We start from the raw sequence: 21,024 nt of genomic DNA on the forward strand, positions 1-21,024 counted from the left end.
TTCACGGAGATGGATGCTGGCGTATGGCGTATGACGTAGGACGTAGCGTAGGAAGCGTCGTGACGTAGAACGAACGTGACAGCGCATGCCAGAGAGCAAAACAGAGAGCAGAGCAAAACAAAACTCTACGTTCGTTCTACGTCACGACGCTTCATACGCTACGTCCTACGTCATACGCCAGCATCCATCTCCGTGAACGCGCGTCGACCGCTACCGGAAGCCAGTTATTTTCGTTTATAAAGTTTTCGGTTTGACTTGCAATGCACTAATGCACAATTATTTGGTTGTGCAATAGTCTCAAAATAAGATTCACAAGTCACATTTCTTGAAAAAAGACACGTCTAATTTGTGATTTGTTAAAGCTGCCTTTTCAGTATGTCATAAGTAAGGGAAAATAAAGGTTAACTTCAAAATTATTTTAGAAAAATACTAGTTTAGCAATGGTATATAGCAAGTACTGACACAGCCTGTGTGTGTCTGTGTGTGTTTGGTTTACGTCCTCCTGTCAGGCAGTGTTCGGCTGAATCAGGGGGTCAGACAGGGGCTAGATTAGAATGGCGAGAGACTGAAACATGTGAAGTCTGTCCTTTCTGCTGCTGATAACCTCAGACAGCCACTGTTCTGGGTCAGGAAGAGAGTAGTGGGGGGCGTGAGGCACAACGTGGTGAGAGAACAAAAAAAGTTGGTGACCTTCCTGTGGACGAGGATTAAAGTGTGCTTCCTGTGCACATCCCCCTCTGTTCTTTTCCCAGGGTCCCTCTGACACCAGCACCGCAGTCTCAGCCTGAGCCTCAACTTTGGGGCGGGGTCTATATTTAGCTCTCCAGGGTCACACGACAGCGTGGCGAACCAGTGTAGCTTCTCAAAGTCTGCCCTAAACCAGTTTGAGTAGTCCTCATGTGATTAACACTAACTGGGATGTGTGGCACGAGGCCTGTCTGCACCGATCACACACAAATGCATTCAGGAATGACAGTGTACTTAAAAGTTCTTGCACAAAATTTCTGTTAAATTTGTGGACTCACAACAGATGCATATGCATGCGCATAATTTTGTTCTTACCCTTATACCAGTGTTGATGAATATGTATTATTCAAAATGAGAAGGTTAGTAATTAGGATATTACATTCCAAATGCATCTCCATAAATTTGTTTTTCAGTGAACGATAGAGCCATTCATCACTCTGTTAGCGACAGCGTATCTTTGCTCTTCCCAAGGGCGTAGATTTGGTTTGAACATTGGGGGGGTTGAAGTTTGGGTATGCCTCCTTCTCATGTGATCATGGTATAAATATTGGGGGGGGGGGTTGTAATGCATAGATTAAAATATTGGGGGGTTATCTCCCCCCCAACCCCCCCACAAACTACGCCCCAGCCTCTTCCTAAAGATTCACTCGCACTTAAACAGAAAGGTCTTTGAGTAAAGTCAAGTGTGTCATTATCAAAACCGGTTGATGCACAAAAATGTCCTTGTATATTGGCCTAGGCTACATGTGAGAACAGAATATAATGTGTCTCATTTCTCATCAAGATTTTTTGTCAAATTATGCTTAAAGTTTGTCGATGTTATTTAAATGCGTGTATTTGGGATATTCAAAACTAACTATGAAATTAGCCTTAGCAAGACAAAGGGCAAGTGGCAAGTCTGTTTTTAAAATGTGTTGTTTGCACCACAGTCATTTCCACCAGAATATGAAAAACAGTATTATTTGATGTGTTAGAAAGGACAATAGGGAAAATGTTCATGAAAAGGCACAATTTTCCTGTGGTGCATTTATTTGCACCAGAAGAGGGACGATACTTTACAATAAAGTCGGATACAATAACAAAACAGACAAATAATTTCACTCATCAGGGCTCCAGACTAACTTTTTTCACTAGGAGCTCAGTGGCCCCCAAATGAACATTTTAGGGGCACAACCAGAAAATTTAGGGGCGCACACCGTAAATCAACATGCTAACCAAATCTACTAATTTCCACTAATAAATACTTTGATAATAGATGCAGAAATTACAATGTGCTGTTTCAAATTCAGTGTCACATTTTATTGTGCACTTTTGAATGCACAAACAAGGTAAACTGACAGCACCATCGCTGTCATGAAATCCAAAATCTCAGAAATAACCAGTAGCAGAGTGCAGCCTAACAGAGAGACTCAGGAAGAGGTTGCCACTTTTAGGCTGCACCTGGACGTTTCTGAATGGTTTGTGGATACATTTATGTAGTTGTTGTGGAGTTACATTGAATAATCTGTTTCTGGTATAACTGCTCTCCTGTCTTGTCTGAGGATGGGACTCTAAATAGTGTTCTGTGTTCGTCTGTGGAGCCAACGACAACAGTTTGCATGTTTTGCCGAACTTTTTTCATTGTGTAAGAACCAAGCGTGCCACACAAGCCCTGAAAAGTTAAGCCAAAGTGTCTCGATCGCCCCCTGGTGACTGGTCCTAGGTCATAAACCCCACCTCCCCGTGTTATTCAATGGGACGTGAGACCAACTAAACAATTAAATTACACTTTAAATATCTTTTTTCCAAAGGTGGTTTCTGTCATTTGCTGTCGTTTTTATCACGCTGATGTAAGTTCAAGTGTCTGTTTCAAAAATAAGTTGGTTTTTAGTTAGTTACGTGATGCAATAAAAACGGTGGTGTAACGTCATGATTGACAGCTGTGATTGACAGGTTCTCTGAGCGAAGTAGTCACTGAAGCACCAACAGCCTTTTTTTCGGGATCTTCGGATGACTGAGGAGATTGTATTTACTTTATTTTAACAAGCCTCTTGTCGTACTGCAATCAACAGACATCAAAATTGGAGCGGAACGGAGCAGACATAGGCTACTTAAAAAAAGTGCAGGGAGAGTGCATTCTGCGAGAGTGAGGGCGGGGCGTTGATTTTGTGGCTTTACTTCCTGCTCACTACTGCGCAGGTCTGGCAGGTCTGCGCAGGTCAAGTCCCAAGATGTCAGCGCCATATTGGGACACTGGCGGCTTCAGTTCTCACCAATGGAAGAGAGCGAAGGGGCGTTGTCCATATTTTTTTACAGTCTATGGTTAGAACTGTTTAAACTGTTTACGCTTGCATAAACCAAATGGCTGCGCCATGGGTAGAAACGTGCAGATTAAGGGGTGGTAATATTATCCCCTTCCTACGTCAGAAGGAGAGCGAAATATGATTCGTTTATTTTTTTACATGCTTGCAGATAAAGGCTTACTAAAACAAAGTGACTGGGTTGTCACTTTTCACATTTTCTGGTTTGGTAGATGCACAGGGGAAGCAATTATAGCACTTCAAAAAGTCAGATTTTTTCAGATAGCAAAAATATATATATTTCTTGAGCACCAAATCATCATATTAGAATGATTTCTGAAGGATCATGTGACACTGAAGACTGGAGTAATGATGCTGAAAATTCAGCTTTGCCATCACAGGAATACATTACATTTTAAAATAGATTACAACAGTAAAACTGTACATTAACATTTATGCACTTGGCAGACGCTTTTATCCAAAGCGACTTACATTGCATTCAAGGTACACATTTTACATTTTGTCAGTTCTTGCTTTCCCTGATCTTGGCGTTGCTAGCGCCAACGCTCTACTGTTTGAGCTACAGGAAAGCCTTGTAATAGACATCTTTCAAAAACATTTCAAAAAAATCTTACCGACCCCAAATGTTTTTACTGGTAGTGTATTTGGTGAAAGTCAACAGGGTCAAAAGTGTCCATAGTTGAAGAAACTCACAGGCCTGAAGATGGGAAAAAATCTTCACAATGTCTAAGCTATGGGCCATATTTAGTGTTATAGTGTGTTTATATTGAGTGTGTTTATATATAAGGCAGATTTATTTAGTTTTCCTTTGCTGTCGTCCTCTCAGATGGTTATTCCCAACTTAATTCCTGTTCCCTCTCTCTCTTCACTCTCTCTGTTTGTACAGACTCATACTCAGCCGCTGGCAGTGAGGGCAGTATTTCCACCTCGGTGGCCTCTCTGCCGCCCCAGGCTTCGGGCAGTTCGGCCCCAAACTCCCCTGGCTCCCGTCGCTCTGTCAGCACCCTGAAGAAGTGGCTGACCAATCCGGTGCGTAAGCTAAGCGCCGGGGCGACCGGAACGGCGAAGGGGGAGCGGCAGGTCCGCAAACTGGATGGCAAACCACCGCCTCCACCCACCAGGAGCAGTCAAGACCTGGGCAGCCCGCAAACAACAGAGGAGCAGTTCACCATCCTGCCAGTCATAGACAAAGAGCTGGTGAGGAAAATGTTGTGATGTGGGATGGTTTCACTCAAACAACTCGATATTTTCATTATCAGTATCAAGAAGCCTTCGCATTCTGTTTTTAAAGTCACCAACCATGAAATCAGAATTGGTCATTCTTTATTAGGGGTGTGCGTATTGACAAAAAATGACATCTTGATATTTTCTGTAATTTTTTCGACAATGATGATCAGACAGTATTTTGCTGAGTGTGTTATAGTGTTGGTACATTGGCAGGTTTTGGACTGCCGTGGACAGCTGACTCGTAAAGTTTTTGTTATTCTTCATTTTGTGCAGTGGTTCGCAGCACTGACAGAAATTTAAATTTCCGATAAGTTTAAATTGATTTGTACTTGCTTTTACTTGCATTTTTACCTTAACAAGGGCAATTATTTTTTTATAATTATGATATAATTATATCATACTTTAAATATGAAACTAATACCGCCAGTAGGTGCCAGCAAGTCACTGTTATTGAGCGAATCATTGCAGTGTATACACTCTTTAGGCAATATTTTTGTTTGGTTTTTGCAAGGTGAGGGACATGGACTCGGTAATGTCAGATAGCACATCAAAACAACAATTACGATATTATCGTAGGCAATATTTATCGCACACCCCAGTGTTTATTATAAATGATTTATCAGTGCACTTAAAAAAAAAAAAAATGTGTGTGCTCTCATAATCTATAATCAAAATAACTTCCCCTCCATCTTGCGACAACATGATGACGTGTTTACTGGTGCGAGGGCAGGACAACCTGTCACTCACATGATATCACAGCAATAGCAAACCGCAATGATCCAACGATCCATTCCAAATTAAATTAAATTCCCAATAGACAAAATCAAGTCCTGCCTTACATTTTTTCACTCGGTTATACATCACAATATGGAAGAAAAGACTGCCTCTCACAGAAAACATCAGTTTACATCACAGTACAGATGTCTCTGTTTTTCATAATGCCGTGTGAATTGCACCTAACGGTGCGACCAACTGCTCACTGGAGCCCTGTGGTTCACCTCTGTCCGAAATAACTGTTTGATGTGACCTTTAATTACTAGGACCCTCTAACACAACCGCACATCATAGTCACACAGAGATAGGAATTGTGGGTCAGCTCTATTTTCACCTGAATATTGATGTTTGTGAAAGACCATGAAGGTTGTGGTTCCTGTTTGTTTTAAAGCAGTATTTTATGTGTGTTTGTGTGTGCAGGAGTGGAGAGATGGCCTTCCTGCTCTCGGTGACTGCGATCCCGGTAACCCGCAGTCCTACAGCTTCCAGTCAGACTCTCCACAGGGATCCACCACACTAGGACATACACAGGTAAGTCAGATTGCCAGAATCAGACTATTGGATTCATTTAGAATACTTTCTTAAACCATAATGTATTTAAATGTACTTTAATCAAATGAAAAAGTGTGCATGTGCTCTTTCTTTAAGTTTGTTGCTTAAAGAATTTGATTAAAAAAAACAATATAATATAATTCAAACTATAATTCAAGCCCTGTTTACACCTGGTATTAAGATGCGTTTTAGTCGATCGGATTACAAGTGGACGACGCTAAATACAGGTGTAAACAGGGTCTAAAACATTTTGAGCTTGTCCACTTTTGACCACTTCCAGAGGTAGTAGAAAACACATTAGACCGGATTGCTTTCGTAGTGTAGACGCTCATGTGGTAAATGTGTTTGAACGGCCACAAAAGACCGCCTACTCTCCTCCTACTGACCTAATGCGTAAACATCATGGGTAGCGCACTAGGGATTTAAACTTCGGCTTGAGATCCAGGTTTGGTTTGAAGCCGAAAAATGTACCAAGCACAATGTTCTCTCACTACTTCTGATTTCTAACAAGCGCTCACCGTGTTCGGCCTGGTCTCACGGCTATCAGAGCAGAAACAAAAGCTGCTGCTCTCTGTATGTTTTTCTGTTTTCTCCGGTCGTGTTCATAATAAGTTGCATGAGCTTATTTCGTCCATTAGTTCGAAAGATCTGAAAAAAAAAAACCCACATACATTTACCCGCCCATAGACTCTCCCCTCGAAGAAATCAGGACAGAAGTGGTTGAAACTGGACAAAAGAGACTGATTTAAACACCAGGTGTAAATTGGTATGTGTTTCCCTTGTCTACCTCACCTATCCGATCGACCAAAACACATCTTATTACCAGGTGTAAACAGGGCCTATATGTATTGATGCTTTTTGGGGTCACTGTAGGTGTGATCAAAGGATCTTGTTTACTTACTGTATGTGTCTCAAATATTAAAACCTTTTAACATCAGACTTCACACCGCCAATCAAAAGTCTGTGGACATGTCATCTGAAACAGAGGCTACTGTACATAGTCTCTTTGTAAGAATGAATAATGTAAAGAGAAAACAAGAAAGGAGGGTGCAAGGTTGTATTAGGGGCTTTTTGTCAGTTTGCACAGGGGTTCAATGTGTTAGTATTCACACTGAGTGTGAGAGAGGCCAGATGGTCATTTGACTGATGGGTCATTTGTTGCCAGGCTCTTTTCTACAGGTTGAACCTTTAAAAGTGAAAACACACATTGATCAAACAGACTTCTTATGTTCTTATGTTGGGCTCTGTTAAACCAAGAAGCTGTGGTTTGAACAGCTAAGGGCCGTTGTTAGGCATGACGCAGAGCGCATTAGCTGTTCAAAATTTACTATAAATCACAGCTTGCAGGTTTATTGCTTTTATAAAACGGTTATTCCATGTAAGGTTTCATGAAATAAACACACAGACACAAAAATGTAATGCTTTTGATAAAAAAAATATTATTCTTTCGTCATTCAATGTATGTCTTCAGAAGCGGAATGGTTGCCAACACAGACGCAGTGGCGCAGTAATACTGATGTAATATGATCACAGGTTTATGTTTGTAGTGTAATTTACAAAGGCTTTAAACACAGCTCAAATAATCAGAATCAAGGACCGGAACTATCTGTTTTATAATTTGTATTTTCTATTTTAATAAAATAATCACATCATAAGTTGCACTGTTCTAAAGTTTGGGGTCGGTAAGATTATTTTTAATATATAATATTTTTAATATATTTTAAAATGTAATTTATTCCTGTGGTGATGAAGCTGAATTTTCAGCATTATTACTCCAGTCTTCAGTTTCACATGATCCTGATTTAGTGCTCAAAAAACATTTATTAATATTTATTATAATGTGCTGCTTAAAATTTTTTGTGGAAACTGCAATACATTTTAAAGATTTTTGGTTGAATATAAAGTTCAAAAGAACAGCATTTATTTACTTTTGATAAACTGAATATGTTTCCTCGAATAGAAGAACAAGAACTTTTGAACGGTAGTGTATATTATCAGCATAACAATTTAAGTGAAAAATTCAATTGAAACATTAACATGAATCTATTGCATTTATCCTCTTCCTTCTAGTGCTAAAATTATAGTTATTTACAAATTTAAATCTCAGATTTTTAATGTTGGTCTCAGACATTTTGGACCCCACTGTATATTTTTGTATGTGCGTGTACACTATCTGAGCCAGAGCACACAAATGAATACAAAACACACATAAACAATCACAATAGCTGGAGGAGAGCAAATGCAAATCCAGATTAATGGCTAAATGCATAACATTCATTATTTCATTCGGTCGTTTCATCAGAAGGTGAGTGGTGAAAGGTGCAGAATAACAAGAGCTAGAGACTGAGATCTCAAGCACTGTGATTATAATTGGAAATTAATTTAATATACTACAGAAACAACATGAGCTTCAGGTCTAGACTTGTAAGTGATACTAATCACAGCCTCAGGCATTATTTACAAGGACAATTGTTGCAGTAAATTTAAGATTTTTAAAATTACACTACCATTCGAAAGTAGGGGGTCAGTAAGATTTTTTTTATTTATTTGAAAATGGTCAACAAAGCTGCATTTATTTGATCAAAAATACAGTAAAAACAGTAATATTATTGTGAAATATTATTAAACTTTAAAACAGTTTTTTATGTTAATGTTATATGTTAAAATATAATTTGAATTAGAAATCTTTTGTAACATTATGAATGTCTTTAATGCTACTTTTGATGTGTCCTTTCTGAATAAATGAAGAAAATAAAAAACACTTACTGCCCCCATACTTTTGAAAACGTAGTCCATAACAAATGAATAGTGCTAATGGTCAACCATTAGTAAATTTCCCCCTTAATATTTCATGCAGCTAGTTTTTTTTTTTTTTTTTTTTTCTTATATTGATAGTTGTATATTTTTTACTGGAAAACAAGACAAACATTCTGCAGTGTGTATTGGGGCAAGTTACTTACTAGTTACTAGTTACTAGTTACTAGTATTGGTGTTGCTTTTCAATGTTATGCATTACTCTGTGACTTACTGTCTCTCTCCGTAGAGAGGCTGAGGTTTTAGTTTATATCATATTCATTTCTGTCTATGATTCAGCTCAGCTGACAGCCCGCTTTGTACCTGACACAGAAAGATTTGCTGTGGGGATCCAGCGTGAGTTTATTATTTGTTGGCTAATGGAAAATTCCTGAATGAATATGTAAGCGCTCCTCGGATCCGGCCTGTCTCCTGGACGGAGGAACGCAGCATATGTTATCAAACTGGCTGTTTCGTTTTATTCCCCACACAAATGTAGGTCTGACACAGCAGTTTGAGCGTGGAACCACTGATGATATAACCGTAACATGAGTCCGCGTGTACCCTCACATAAAACGAAGGTTGGATTACCTCCCTCTGCTCAAGCTAACTTTAACAATTTCCTGTAGAAAAACAACAACCAATATGATCTCAGCTTTTTATTAAAGGTCCGAGTAAAGACTCCAGGCTTCTAGGTGAAGATAAAAATGGGAAAGTGCAAGAGTGGGGGATTCTCCTGCAGGCTGTGCCAAAAAACATCTGGAAATGATCTGAGTAGACTTGCGATCCAGGCAGGAGTGATCGCACTGCTCTAAAACACTAAAACACACAAACACCACCCCGCACCAGAAAACAACACAACAGTGTAATATGATACTCCAACAGGCCTTAACGGCACGCACCGATTGTAGGGCGTAATGCTAAACTACAACACCGCTTGATGGACAAATACAACACAATATACACATTATTTTTTAATGAATACTTTTATTCAGCAAAGACAGGTTAAATTGATTAAAAGATGCAGTAAAGACTTTTAAATTTGTTAAACATTTTTTATTTCAAATAAATACTGTTCTTTTGATCTTTCAATTCATCAAAAAATCCTGAAGAAAAGATGTGTCATGGTTTCCACAACGATGTTAAGCAGCACAACGGAGTCAAATTAAAATATAAATATAAAAGTCCTGTCATCATTTACTTAACATAATGTTTTTCCTAACTTTCTTCTGTGGACTGGTCATTATTTTTCATCCAATTGCAATGACGAAGCTTTCAAGAAATTCAAGCTTCAAAAAGAACATTATTAATATGAAGTGCTTTATAAAAGTGTTTCAAATCAGTTAGGTTTCAGTGAGTTGTTTCAATTAAACTTGAAATCTTTAGTCCTTTTTCATTGTAATTGAGTGGGAAGAGAGCAACCAGAGCATATTATTCAAAATGTCTCCTTTTTTTTTCAACGGAAGACAGAAAATCACACGTATTTGGAACGACATGAGAGTGAGTAAATGATCAAATGATGTAAGGAACTTCCGTTCATTGTAATTCACATCGTTTCTGAATAGACTGCCACATTTCTCTCACACACAACACAATAACACCCTCATAAGTGAAGGAAGTGCTTTGTAAAGCTCTAATAAACAAGCAAACTGAAAAAAGGGATATCAGAATAGATGGATGGAGATGTGGATTCCTTGTTTTGAGGAGGGTGTGTGATGTTATAGTGGAAGGCGTGTATTGTGTTTTCTCACAATACACGCAGAAAGAGAGTGAGAAACCGGGGTCCTGAGAATGAAGATGAAGTGAAGTGAAGATGAAGTGATGCTCCACAGGTGACTGTGACGTTAACCAAGCAAGCAGCTAAACAGCTGTGGTTAAAGGGCAGATCCTATCTTGCCTTTAATGGCTCGTTAGCACCGAGCGGTACGGTACAGTAGGCTACAGTTCAGTTTTCACTGTCAAAAGTTGTGAATGGTACCAAAATGCCAAACCGTACCGTACCACTTTTTCAGTAGCCTTCCGTTGGGGTACCTAGCACAGTGGTACGGTACCTAAAGAGTGGAGCTAGACTCACTGCAGGACGTTGATTGGTTGACAGAGAATTGTCACTTGCGCTTGCTACAAGGGGAATGACAACATAAGAAGCGCCATTTTTTAAATATACAGTTGAAATATAATACTTCTTCTATTATAGTGTCACGAAATGTAGTTTTTCAAAAAGTAAAAAGTAATTGCTTTTTTTGTTTGTTTGTAGAGATTTTTTTATTGTTCCAACAAAAGGAAAATATGTCTATTGATGTACACTACTGCAGACACACTGCAGGGAAAACAATGGCAAGTGGTTCCTTTTCCAGTTGGTGGTGACCAGTGACTGTTAAAATGTATTTGATGCATCACTGAATCATTCATTCAAGAGATTTGTTTAAAAACTCTGGACGAAACAAGTTTTAATTCATTATTTTCAAATGATTTTTTACATAATGAATTCCTTTAAAATTATTAATATTTTTAATAGATTAATTATAACATTATAGACATTTCTAAGTAGATTAATTTGTAACATTAAATAGGCTAGAGGATTTTGTCAGAACCACAAGTAATTTACATATTATGTTGTTCGGTTCTCTAATGTTTTGTTTTCAGAATCGTGGGAGAACTGTGATCGCTATTCTTCCATGATACAGATTATCCACAGTCATAAATTAATCTTAAAAGAATATATAACATCTGGCACCTAAATAATACTATTAGTACTGTTTCTAATATTAAAATGTACAGTCTTACAGACTAGGATGAAGTCTTTATGTACATTAACAAGGATTTGGTACAATTATAATGGAGGATTCTGAAATGTTTTCTTATTTTAAATATGTGGCGCTTCTCTTCTAGTGTGCTAACCGAACCCCCCCCCCCCTTTTTTTTTGGTCCGTGCAATGGAAGTCAATGGTCACTAAAACTAATTGGTTACCAACATTCTTCATAATAATAACTTTTCTGTGCAGCAGAATAAAGAAATTCATATAGGTTTAGAATAGCATGAGGGTGAGTCATTTTTGTGTGAACTATCCCTTTAATGGCAATCTGATAATGCGCAATGGTTAGCTGTAAAGTTATTGAATTGAAAAATCAACTGCCCAATATAGAAATGTGTGTATAGATAATATAGTACCGATTTTTAGCACAAACCTATGCGGTGTCACAATGCAATCTCATTTTAAGTAAATTGTAATAATCATCTCTTCACAACAATTTGCAGGATTTGAGGTGAATTATTCATCTCTGTAGCAAAAATGGTGTGGAACAATTTACTTTATATTTTTGTTTTAGGAAATCCTTAATGACAAAAAAAACGGAGGGACGTGACAATGTGTGAGGATTTATAGCATAGTTTATGTTCTAGTTTTACCCCTGATTAATAAACACATTAACAAAGGCAGGACGTCTTCAGACTTCCTTTTTCCATCTCAAATCGTTGAACGACTTGCAGGGCTGTCTGCACATCTATCCTCCGCTAAAACAATGCTCAATTTCAACCAAAACAATTTGACTTGAGTTTCTCTGAGAACGTGGTGACTTCACGGGGTCAAAGGCATTGATATTCAGAGTAGAGTATCTACTCCGTCTCTGTGGTGTCATGATTATTGGTAAGCGCTGAATTCCTGTTATCATTCAGTCACTGTCACCAGCAGACCCAGCATGCTCCTCTCCTGTCACCTAGGCAACCTGAGCTATTACAACAGCTCTTATTTTCCCACCCTGCTCTCTCTCCTCTGTATCATTCCTCTTTGTCCCTGCAGCCATCCCTGAATGGAATAACATTTCAGCATTACGTCTCGTCTCTTATTCACAGTTATCCCCTCTGTGTCTGCAGTTCACCCAGTGCACCAGTCTACAGGCTGACGACAATGGCTCCGTGTTGATGGATGACAACTCCAGCCAATCATCAGACACCATAGACAGCGAAGAGGATCGGAAGAGTGCCTTAGAAAAAAGCATGTGTGTGTGAAATCTCCTTCATTTGCAACTTGAGTTATGTAACCCCTAAGAAATGCTTATTTAAGGCAGCTTATGTAACAGAAATGCTTAATTTAGATCTTTTAATGCTGTATTACTTTGAGATTTAAATTGCAAAATTTAACAGAGCAGACATCAGATGTTCTTCAGCACACCAGTACGTCATCCCTGGTGGAAAATCCAGTTTAAACCAGTAGGTGGATTATTAATTGCTTCAAGCTGGTAGACTGGCAGGCTGGTCATAACAGCTTTAGTTGGTCAGACTGTTTTTTGGATCATGGTAGCTGGAGGATCATGACCAGCTTGAACCATCTAATGAACTATCTAATGACAAAATTGGATTCACCATGATCATCTTAGACCAGCTAGGAACCAACTACCAGTCAGCCTTAACAGGTTGAACTGTTTTTTTTTTTTTGTTTTTTTTTACAGTAAACCATCAAAAGATCATTTTAAGCCAGATAAAGAAAATCTTATTCCATTAATGACTTTCTTAGATGAACTAATGTCCAGCTTGGACCAGCTAATGACTATCTTAACCAGCTAAAGACCAGCTAAATATAATCTTGAACCTGCTAAAGATAATCTTAGACTAACAATGTTCTTAACCAGCTAGAAACCAGCAACCTACTGGCCATAATAACAGGTCAAATTGGCATAGTGGCTGGTAGACCAGCAAAAGATCATCTTAAACCAGCTAAAGATAATCTTAGACCAGCTAATGACCATCTTAAATGAGCTAATGACCAGCTTAGACCAGCTCATGATCATATTAAACAGCTAAAGCTCATCTTAAACCAGGTAAAGATAATCTTAGACCAGTTAAATACCAAAGAAACAAGCTAGCGTGTTCCCAAACAAAGCTACCAGCATAAAATGGATTTTCCCGCTGGGATATTCACCCGTTTCGATAAAACAGGCCCTTCATCTGGTCCACAAATAGCTCCTTGATTATTATTATTCTGCACAAGTCAGAACTCTGCTAATATTACACCCTATACTCACAGCACATGTTTTGAGCTGTCAGATATTGTTGATGTATTGAATGAAAGCTGACTTCTTCTGTTCTACAGGTATGTTCTGAAAGAATTGATAGAGACAGAAAAGCTGTATGTAGCTGATCTAGGACTTATTGTGGAGGTGAGCTTCTTTTGGGGATGGGTGGGTGGGGGTGGGGGTGGGATTAAAATATCAATTAACAAATCACATGTGGATTTGATCAACTCTGTAATGGAACGCTATCAATTTTCCTGTAATCTTAGAATAATTCGAATGCATTTCAGAGCATTTAATCACTGAAGAATTAGATTTGATGCATGAACTGACCTGAATTCCTCTCAGCTGTAATACTGATCACAGTATAAATCAAAATAATGGTGCCTGGATTTAAAATATTTGGAATATGATGATCTACATTTTTTTTATGAGTGGGATATTTTATCTCTGTTGAAATGCCTTATTTAATAATAAAAGTGTTTTTATGGGTCATGAGCTATGGAAGTTCATCATGCTCTGTCTCTCGCAGGGCTACATGGCCTCTATGATTGCTAAAGGTGTTCCAGAAGACATGAAGGGAAAAGACAAAATAGTGTTTGGGAATATTCATCAGATCTACGACTGGCATAAAGAGTGGGTTTATCTGTATTTGTGTTGTGTGTATCATGAATCTGACAAGACTTTCAGTATATTCCTAAACTTTCTCAACTTTTTTTTTCTTGCATTTTCTGCACTGATTTTTTGGGAAAATCTCTGTAATTTAGTGCATGCAGATTCCATATGGTCCTGCTGATGACTTATGGTGAGCTGTATGTCTAATCTCTCCTCTGTTCTGATCTCAGTTATTTCCTGGGTGAGCTGGAGAAATGTGTGGCTGAGCCTGAACGACTGGCCCAACTTTTTATCAAACATGTAAGTCTCTCTATTATTCTCGCTTTCCTCTATCAGCCTTTGCCTAGCAAGACTGAGCAAAACGTCCTCTCACACTTTGAGTAAACGGATGTTTTTAACACACACACACATTTTAACACCCCATTAATCGTCCCATCATCCCACTCTATTTCTGTCCCCCCTGTTACTAATACAGCTCATTTAAGACTGTGTATTTGCTTGTGTGTCCACTCCATTGGCTCATCACCACAAGGGAAAAAGAGGCGGGAAAAACAAAGGAGGAATAACGAGCACGGCTATGTCCTTTGACAACATTGCTGCTTTACACACCGTGTCTATTTCTGGAGTTCAGTCCTACACTATGGACATACACATATAAATAACTCGCCGAGAAGAAACAACACAATTCCCGGCGCCCACAGGCATACATGTGAAAGACTAAAATTTGCAGATTTACAGTTGTGGAAGTACTTCACAGTAGCAGTAATTTGTTTAAAGCTGCCACATGCTGTGATATAAGTTTCTGTGGTGAATCAAAGTGTTTTGCTTAAATGAAAAGCACTTTCAAGAGTTACTGAAAACTCAAATTGGCGTCTGCCAGCGTTTGCCCTTTCTACTGTTTAATGAGTCTGAGCCCTTTGGGTAACTTTAAAAGGCTTGAGGGGAATAAAGAAACTTGTAACGCAAATCTAAAGGTTGAGTCGAACTATGAAACAAGCGTTGTGGGAAATTGACTGGTAATGAGAAACAGTAATGGAGGGTGAGTGAGGTCCAGGCTCACTCTTTCTCCTGTCCCCACTCTTTCTTTTCCTTTCACAAACAAGTACCCCCCACCCCCACCCCCCGCTCCCCCCGTCTCAAATTTCCTCAGCCCCTGCTCTCACCCTCTCTTTTAACTTCTACAGTACATTACAAAGTTGTGAGACACTGAAGTTATGTCAGGACTTCCTAACTTCCAGTCAATGATGTGTAATGTAGATAAATTAAGACGATGGGTTGCAAAATCCTTCAGCTGGTCTTAGTCTTATAAGGACATGCATTGCACTGCCTAAGTCATTTTCTGAATCAGTATTGTTAGCTGTTTTCCAGTAAAATTTACTAAACATATTACATGGATATTATTATATAATATTTAAATATTGTAGTATATATTACAAGCTACTTGAGTAATAAAATATTTGAATAAATAAATTTAACTTTTTAGTTTATTCTAGTATTTTTACTTTTAGCAAATAATTGTTTTAGCATAAAATAGTTACTGTAAATTACTGTAAAAATATTGTTCATTGTTATTTTTATGGTAAAACGACACAAATGCTGATTTAAGAAATTAAAGTCACATGGTCCATATGAAGCGCTTACAATCTGTTGTCAGAACCATTCATGCTTTGACGTCTATCCAATCGGCCTGTCTCTGGGCAACTCAGTCTGTGTGTATTGTAGTGTGTGTGTCTGTGTGTGTGTGTGCGTGCGTGTGTGTGTGCGTGCATGCGTGTGGGTGTGTTTGTGTGTGAGAGTGGTAGTGTCCAGTTGTAACGTCCTACTACCTGAATGCAGTGAGAGAGAGAATGTGGCTCTGATTACATTGAGGATAATTGGACTGAATTATACATGGCCTTCTGCTCACTCTCCTACATCAGTTTTTTGTAATCTCTCTCTATGCCATCAACAGCACGCTGCTCTTATACTGCAGACAGAGTCTGTTTCAAACTATTTAAACTTACAGCAGCTTGAAAGTTTCCACTGAATCACCTCTGTCATGATACATGTTCACCGCTGCCTCATGTCTCTCTTTAAGTTGCATTTACTAATGGGATCAGGAAAGAATGATTTGACTAGATAAACTACCACCAGTGGCCAATTTATCAACCTTCAATAAATGTATTTTTTTCTTAAATGATTTGATATGTTTCTATAACGTCCCAGCTACTGTTTCGTCTAATTGGCAACAATTTTAACTAACAGGATTTCTGGACATAAGATTGTACTTTAATCCAGTAAAAAATCCACTTTTGGAAACTAAATGTCTTTAAATTAGATACAAAACATCAAACTAAGTGGTTTCTGCAAACAAAGGATACTTTTCTCAGAACTAACTGCAATGGCTTTTCTGCAACCAGCTGGTGTCAAATTGATTTTAGGTCCTGTTTACACCTGGTATTAAGATGCGTTTTGGGTGATCCGATCACAAGTGGACAACGCTAAATACAGGTGTAAACGGGGTCTAAAACGTTTTGAGCTTGTTTCGACCGGATTGGTTTCATAGTGTAGTGGTCTAATACGTTCGAACGGCCACAAAAGACTGCCTACTCTCCTACTGACCTAATGCGGAAACATTATGGGAAGCATGCTTGCCAGATGGGATTTAAACTTTGGCTCGAGATCCAGGTTTGGTTTGAAGCTTATTTTGTCCATTAGATCGAAAGATCTGAAAAAGCCCATATATTTACCCGCTCATAGATCCTCCCCTCTAAGAAATCAGGACAGAAGTGGTTGAAAGTGGACAAAAGAAATTGATTAAAACACCAGGTGTAAACGGGTATGCTTCTCCCTCGTCTACTTGTGTTCCGATCGACTAAAACGCATCTTAATACCAAGTGTAAAACAGGGCCTTTGTGGCTGTATGAAGTCACTTGCCCTCAAGGTGTACTAGCAAAGTCGTCATCACATTAACAGTGGACATAGAAAGTGACTGAATTTGGTTTATTTCATTTTAACAGTATAACCGTTACTTTTATAATTTGAGCAAACTTCTTTGTGTGAAATGTTTTGCTTGAAAAGGTTGCTATATTTCTTTCAAATAAACACTACTTGCTGAGATATTTTGTCATATAATTCCAAGACATTCAAAGACTTTGTTATGGCTTAAATTTACATATACTTTTTGTGTCCTCTGTATAACTACTTAGCTAATTCACTCTGTCCTCTCTGTTTGCACAAACTGCAGGAAAGACGGCTTCACATGTATGTGGTTTATTGCCAGAACAAACCTAAGTCTGAGCACATCGTGTCAGAATACATCGAGACCTACTTTGAGGTGAGTGCTTGTGAAGAGCAAGCACACAAACACATGTATACACGCTCTAGTGGAGTCTTCAAAGACACACAGGTTAAGCTTGAGGGGCTGTTTTGGCCGTACAGGCCCATCTGTGTAAATATCTCAAGGCAGACTCTCTCGCTCTCTTTCCATTTGCACTGCGTGTGTAATAATCGCTCAGTGGACATGAAGGCCTGGACTGACCCATCAATTCTTGGAACCGACAAAACAGGGAAAGACTTGATTGAAAAGTTTGACACTTAAATGGATTCTTCTCAGTGCTGTGCCAAAGCATTTAGAGGTTTGATAGCTGGGGTTACTTTAGGTTTTATAGATGCGATCTGCAGGGCATTATGGGATAATGGATCAAGGAGAGTGTTTGGTTATGTTTGGAGTGGAATACCAGCAAACCAATGCATAGCTTAATGCGCAGTATGTACTGTATACTGCCTAGTATTTTTTAGTATTTTAAACCGTGTGTAAATGATGCATGTTTCCTACAATAGTTAACTGATTTTTGTCACATAACCTCAGTGTTGCATGCTAAATTCAGCAAATCTTTTTTTTTTTTGCTCAACTTTTGGCAGTCAGATCATATGACTTATGATGTTAAATATTGAATTCAGTGCAGTTGAATGCATTGCATTGTGGATAGCTCATTGTAGCTCATCTGTATTCCATGCATTTTATACTGCACATGGTATGCACGCTGCAAAAAAAAATAGTATGGGTAGTATTATTGTATGCTATGCAGAACATTGGTTTTCTCTCTTTGTGCATAAAGGATTCAGTCAATCAGGTGTGTGTTTGTGTGCAGGAACTGAAACAGCAGCTGGGTCACAGGCTGCAGCTGAATGACCTGCTCATCAAACCCGTGCAGAGGATCATGAAGTACCAGCTGCTACTGAAGGTGAAACCGAGTGCAACACAAACACACATCACACACATTCTTGTGCACTCGTGGCTTATTCTATTAGGTGTGTTGGGGATCATGTCAAATCAATTCCACATTGATAAATAAAAGTAGAACATCAAATTATTACCAAAATTTTAATACAGATGTATTTGATTTTAAGAAATATATAATCAAACAATACTTTAAGGGGTTTCTGTTTTACACTATCATTCAAAAGTTTGGGGTCTTTTTGTTTTTGAAAGTAGTCTCTTATGTTCACCAAGGCTGCAGTAATAGAAATAAAAACTATAGTAATACTGTGAAATATTGTATTATTACAATTATAAATAACTGTATATTTTAATATATATATATATATTTTTTCCTGTGATGGCAAGGCTGAATTTTCAGCAGTATTACTCAAGTCTTTTTTTTTTAGGATTTCTTTACTGTCACTTTTAATTAATTCAATGCGTCCTTGCAGAATAAAAGTATTTAAAAAAAAAAGTACTGACCCCAAACTTTTGAGCCGTAGTGCATTTTTATATTCTGCCCTGGTTGGCAATTACTGCTTTAGAAGAAATTATCATTTTTGTATGCTGATGCCTTTGGTGTGAAACGTGTCACAGTAACACCACAGACCTGTTACTAGTCAAATCATATTAAGATCTTTTTACAAAAATAGAACATTCTAGAGCTCACGCTGTGTGTCTCGCGACAGGATTTCCTCAAATACTACACAAAGGCTGGGATGGACACCGAAGAGCTGGAGGTATGAGTCACTCATCAGAAACTGTAATCGTTAAGCAAGTTTTATTTCTCAAGACCAGAAGAAACACATAATCCCACCAAGGAACATTGTGTGATTCCTTGACCCTGCCAGCTTGTGTTTTTTTCTTCCCTTTGGTGTCAGTTTAAGCCAGAAATCAGTAATACTATACTTTTTCATAGGCTTTAATAAAGATTTGAGGTCTGTTTCCACACATTGCACCCTCTCTCTCTCTCTCTCTCTCTCTAACAGAAAGCAGTGGAGGTGATGTGTTTTGTTCCGAAGCGCTGCAATGACATGATGAACGTGGGTCGGCTGCAAGGCTTTGAGGTATGGTGCCAGACTCAGGCTGTGGTTTAAAGCTGTCGGTCTGTGGAAATACTGAAATCCACTCTGATCCCCTAAAGCAGGGGTTTTCTATTTAAAAATCTATTTTTAAATATAATCTATTTCAAATAAAAACCTTCCTGTTCATCAAAGAATCCTCTCTCTCTCTCTCTCTCTCTCTCTCTCTCTCTCTCTCTCTCTCTCTCTCTCTCTCTCTCTCTCTCTCTCTCTCTCTCTCTCTCTCTCTCTCTCTCTCTCTCTCTCTCTCTCTCTCTCTCTCTCTCTCTCTCTCTCTCTCTCTCTCTCTCTCTCTCTCTCTCTCTCTCTCTCTCTCTCTCTATATATAATATTTTAGAAAGGGGATCATTATATTTGGGGGTCCCAAAGGGTTTGAAAATCCATGCCCTAAAACCACATTTTCTTTCTTTTTTTCAGGGGAAGATCACGGCACAAGGAAAACTTCTCCAGCAAGACACGTTCACAGTCACAGAACAGGACAGCAGCATCCTTTCCCGCACTAAGGAGAGGCGGGTCTTCCTATTTGAACAGCTTGTCATCTTCAGTGAGCCAATAGACAGGAAAAAGGGATTTTCTCTACCTGGATATATTTTTAAAAACAGTATTAAGGTGAGCTTTAGACCCCTTTAGAGGAAGTTATCATCACATAAGGTTTCCACATTACGCAGTATGTTTGCATGTGTTAACATAGCTTCTTCTTTCAGATAAGTTGTCTGGGCGTGGAGACGTGTGTAGACGGTGACCCTAATCGTTTTGCCCTGACGTCTCGGGGGGCTGATGGCAGCACGGTGCGATTTGTCTTGCACTCCTTGTCGCTGGACATCTGCAAGGCTTGGGTCAGCGACGTGAGTCAAATACTGGAGACCCAACGCAATTTCCTCAATGGTGAGACTCACAAAGTGAACACCATACACCCTGCTGATTTCAGCTCAGCCCCCAACCTCAGAAGCTGTTTTAGACTGATGTTTAAACCATTCATGGATGAACATTTAAGTGGTATCTAAACTCAGTGCTCATTTTACACTTTATTATAGTCCTCGACAGTTCAAACGTTGAATGTCAAATCATTGAAAATACAACTTCACGAATTTCCAGTGGAAAAAAGGAAAATCTGATTCTGAACATGAACATGAACTAGGAAGTCATTTTATGTCCTCTAAGCCTTGTTATTGTTTGGCAAATTAAATATGGCTACTCTATCAGTTTTGTTTTGTGTGTTTCAGCCCTGCAGTCGCCCATTGAGTACCAGAGAAGGGAGAGCAAGAGCAACAGTTTGGGTCGTAGCATGAAGCCTCCTCTGTCAGCAGTGGTTGGTCTGAGGCCTCACTCCTCAGCATCTATCGACCGACACAAACTTCCCTGCCTGCGCTCCTGTAACACATCATTGCCCTCTCTCTACCTGCCCAGCCAGGTCCCCACTGATGACCACTCACAGCCAGAGGTAAGAGATGTCAGTCGTTTGAGGTTGCTCAAACCTCACGCACCTAGTTTTTGTGTGGTCATCTCCACTGTCAATCCGACCTATATTGAACAAATGGTAGCCTGTCAGAGCTGATGGCCTTGTAGGCAGCGCTCTTAAAAATGTAGCATGGTTGGCTTTGAGTGACCCAAGTTCAAGTCCCGGCTAGTGGTTATTTCTCGATCCCTCACGCCCGCCCATGCTGCTATGCCTGGACAGAGCAGG

At 39.0% G+C, this 21,024-nt stretch overlaps 1 protein-coding gene across 3 annotated transcripts in view; it reads left to right on the plus strand.

The window, feature by feature from the left end:
• Positions 1–21,024, plus strand: part of arhgef25a (Rho guanine nucleotide exchange factor (GEF) 25a) — a 75,733-nt gene that overhangs the window by 48,360 nt on the left and 6,349 nt on the right. For all 3 annotated transcript variants that reach the window (XM_081387633.1, XM_081387635.1, XM_081387634.1), the window contains 13 exons: positions 3,934–4,244; positions 5,469–5,579; positions 12,265–12,389; positions 13,481–13,547; positions 13,933–14,036; positions 14,246–14,315; positions 17,242–17,331; positions 18,149–18,241; positions 18,948–18,998; positions 19,248–19,325; positions 19,758–19,949; positions 20,045–20,225; positions 20,564–20,781. In XM_081387633.1, coding sequence (XP_081243759.1) covers positions 3,934–4,244; positions 5,469–5,579; positions 12,265–12,389; positions 13,481–13,547; positions 13,933–14,036; positions 14,246–14,315; positions 17,242–17,331; positions 18,149–18,241; positions 18,948–18,998; positions 19,248–19,325; positions 19,758–19,949; positions 20,045–20,225; positions 20,564–20,781 — 1,691 coding nt within the window. The remainder of the gene's footprint in view (positions 1–3,933; positions 4,245–5,468; positions 5,580–12,264; positions 12,390–13,480; positions 13,548–13,932; positions 14,037–14,245; positions 14,316–17,241; positions 17,332–18,148; positions 18,242–18,947; positions 18,999–19,247; positions 19,326–19,757; positions 19,950–20,044; positions 20,226–20,563; positions 20,782–21,024) is intronic.

This window comes from Scardinius erythrophthalmus, assembly GCF_964197995.2.
Source record: "Scardinius erythrophthalmus genome assembly, chromosome: 15".
NCBI lineage: Eukaryota > Metazoa > Chordata > Actinopteri > Cypriniformes > Leuciscidae > Scardinius > Scardinius erythrophthalmus.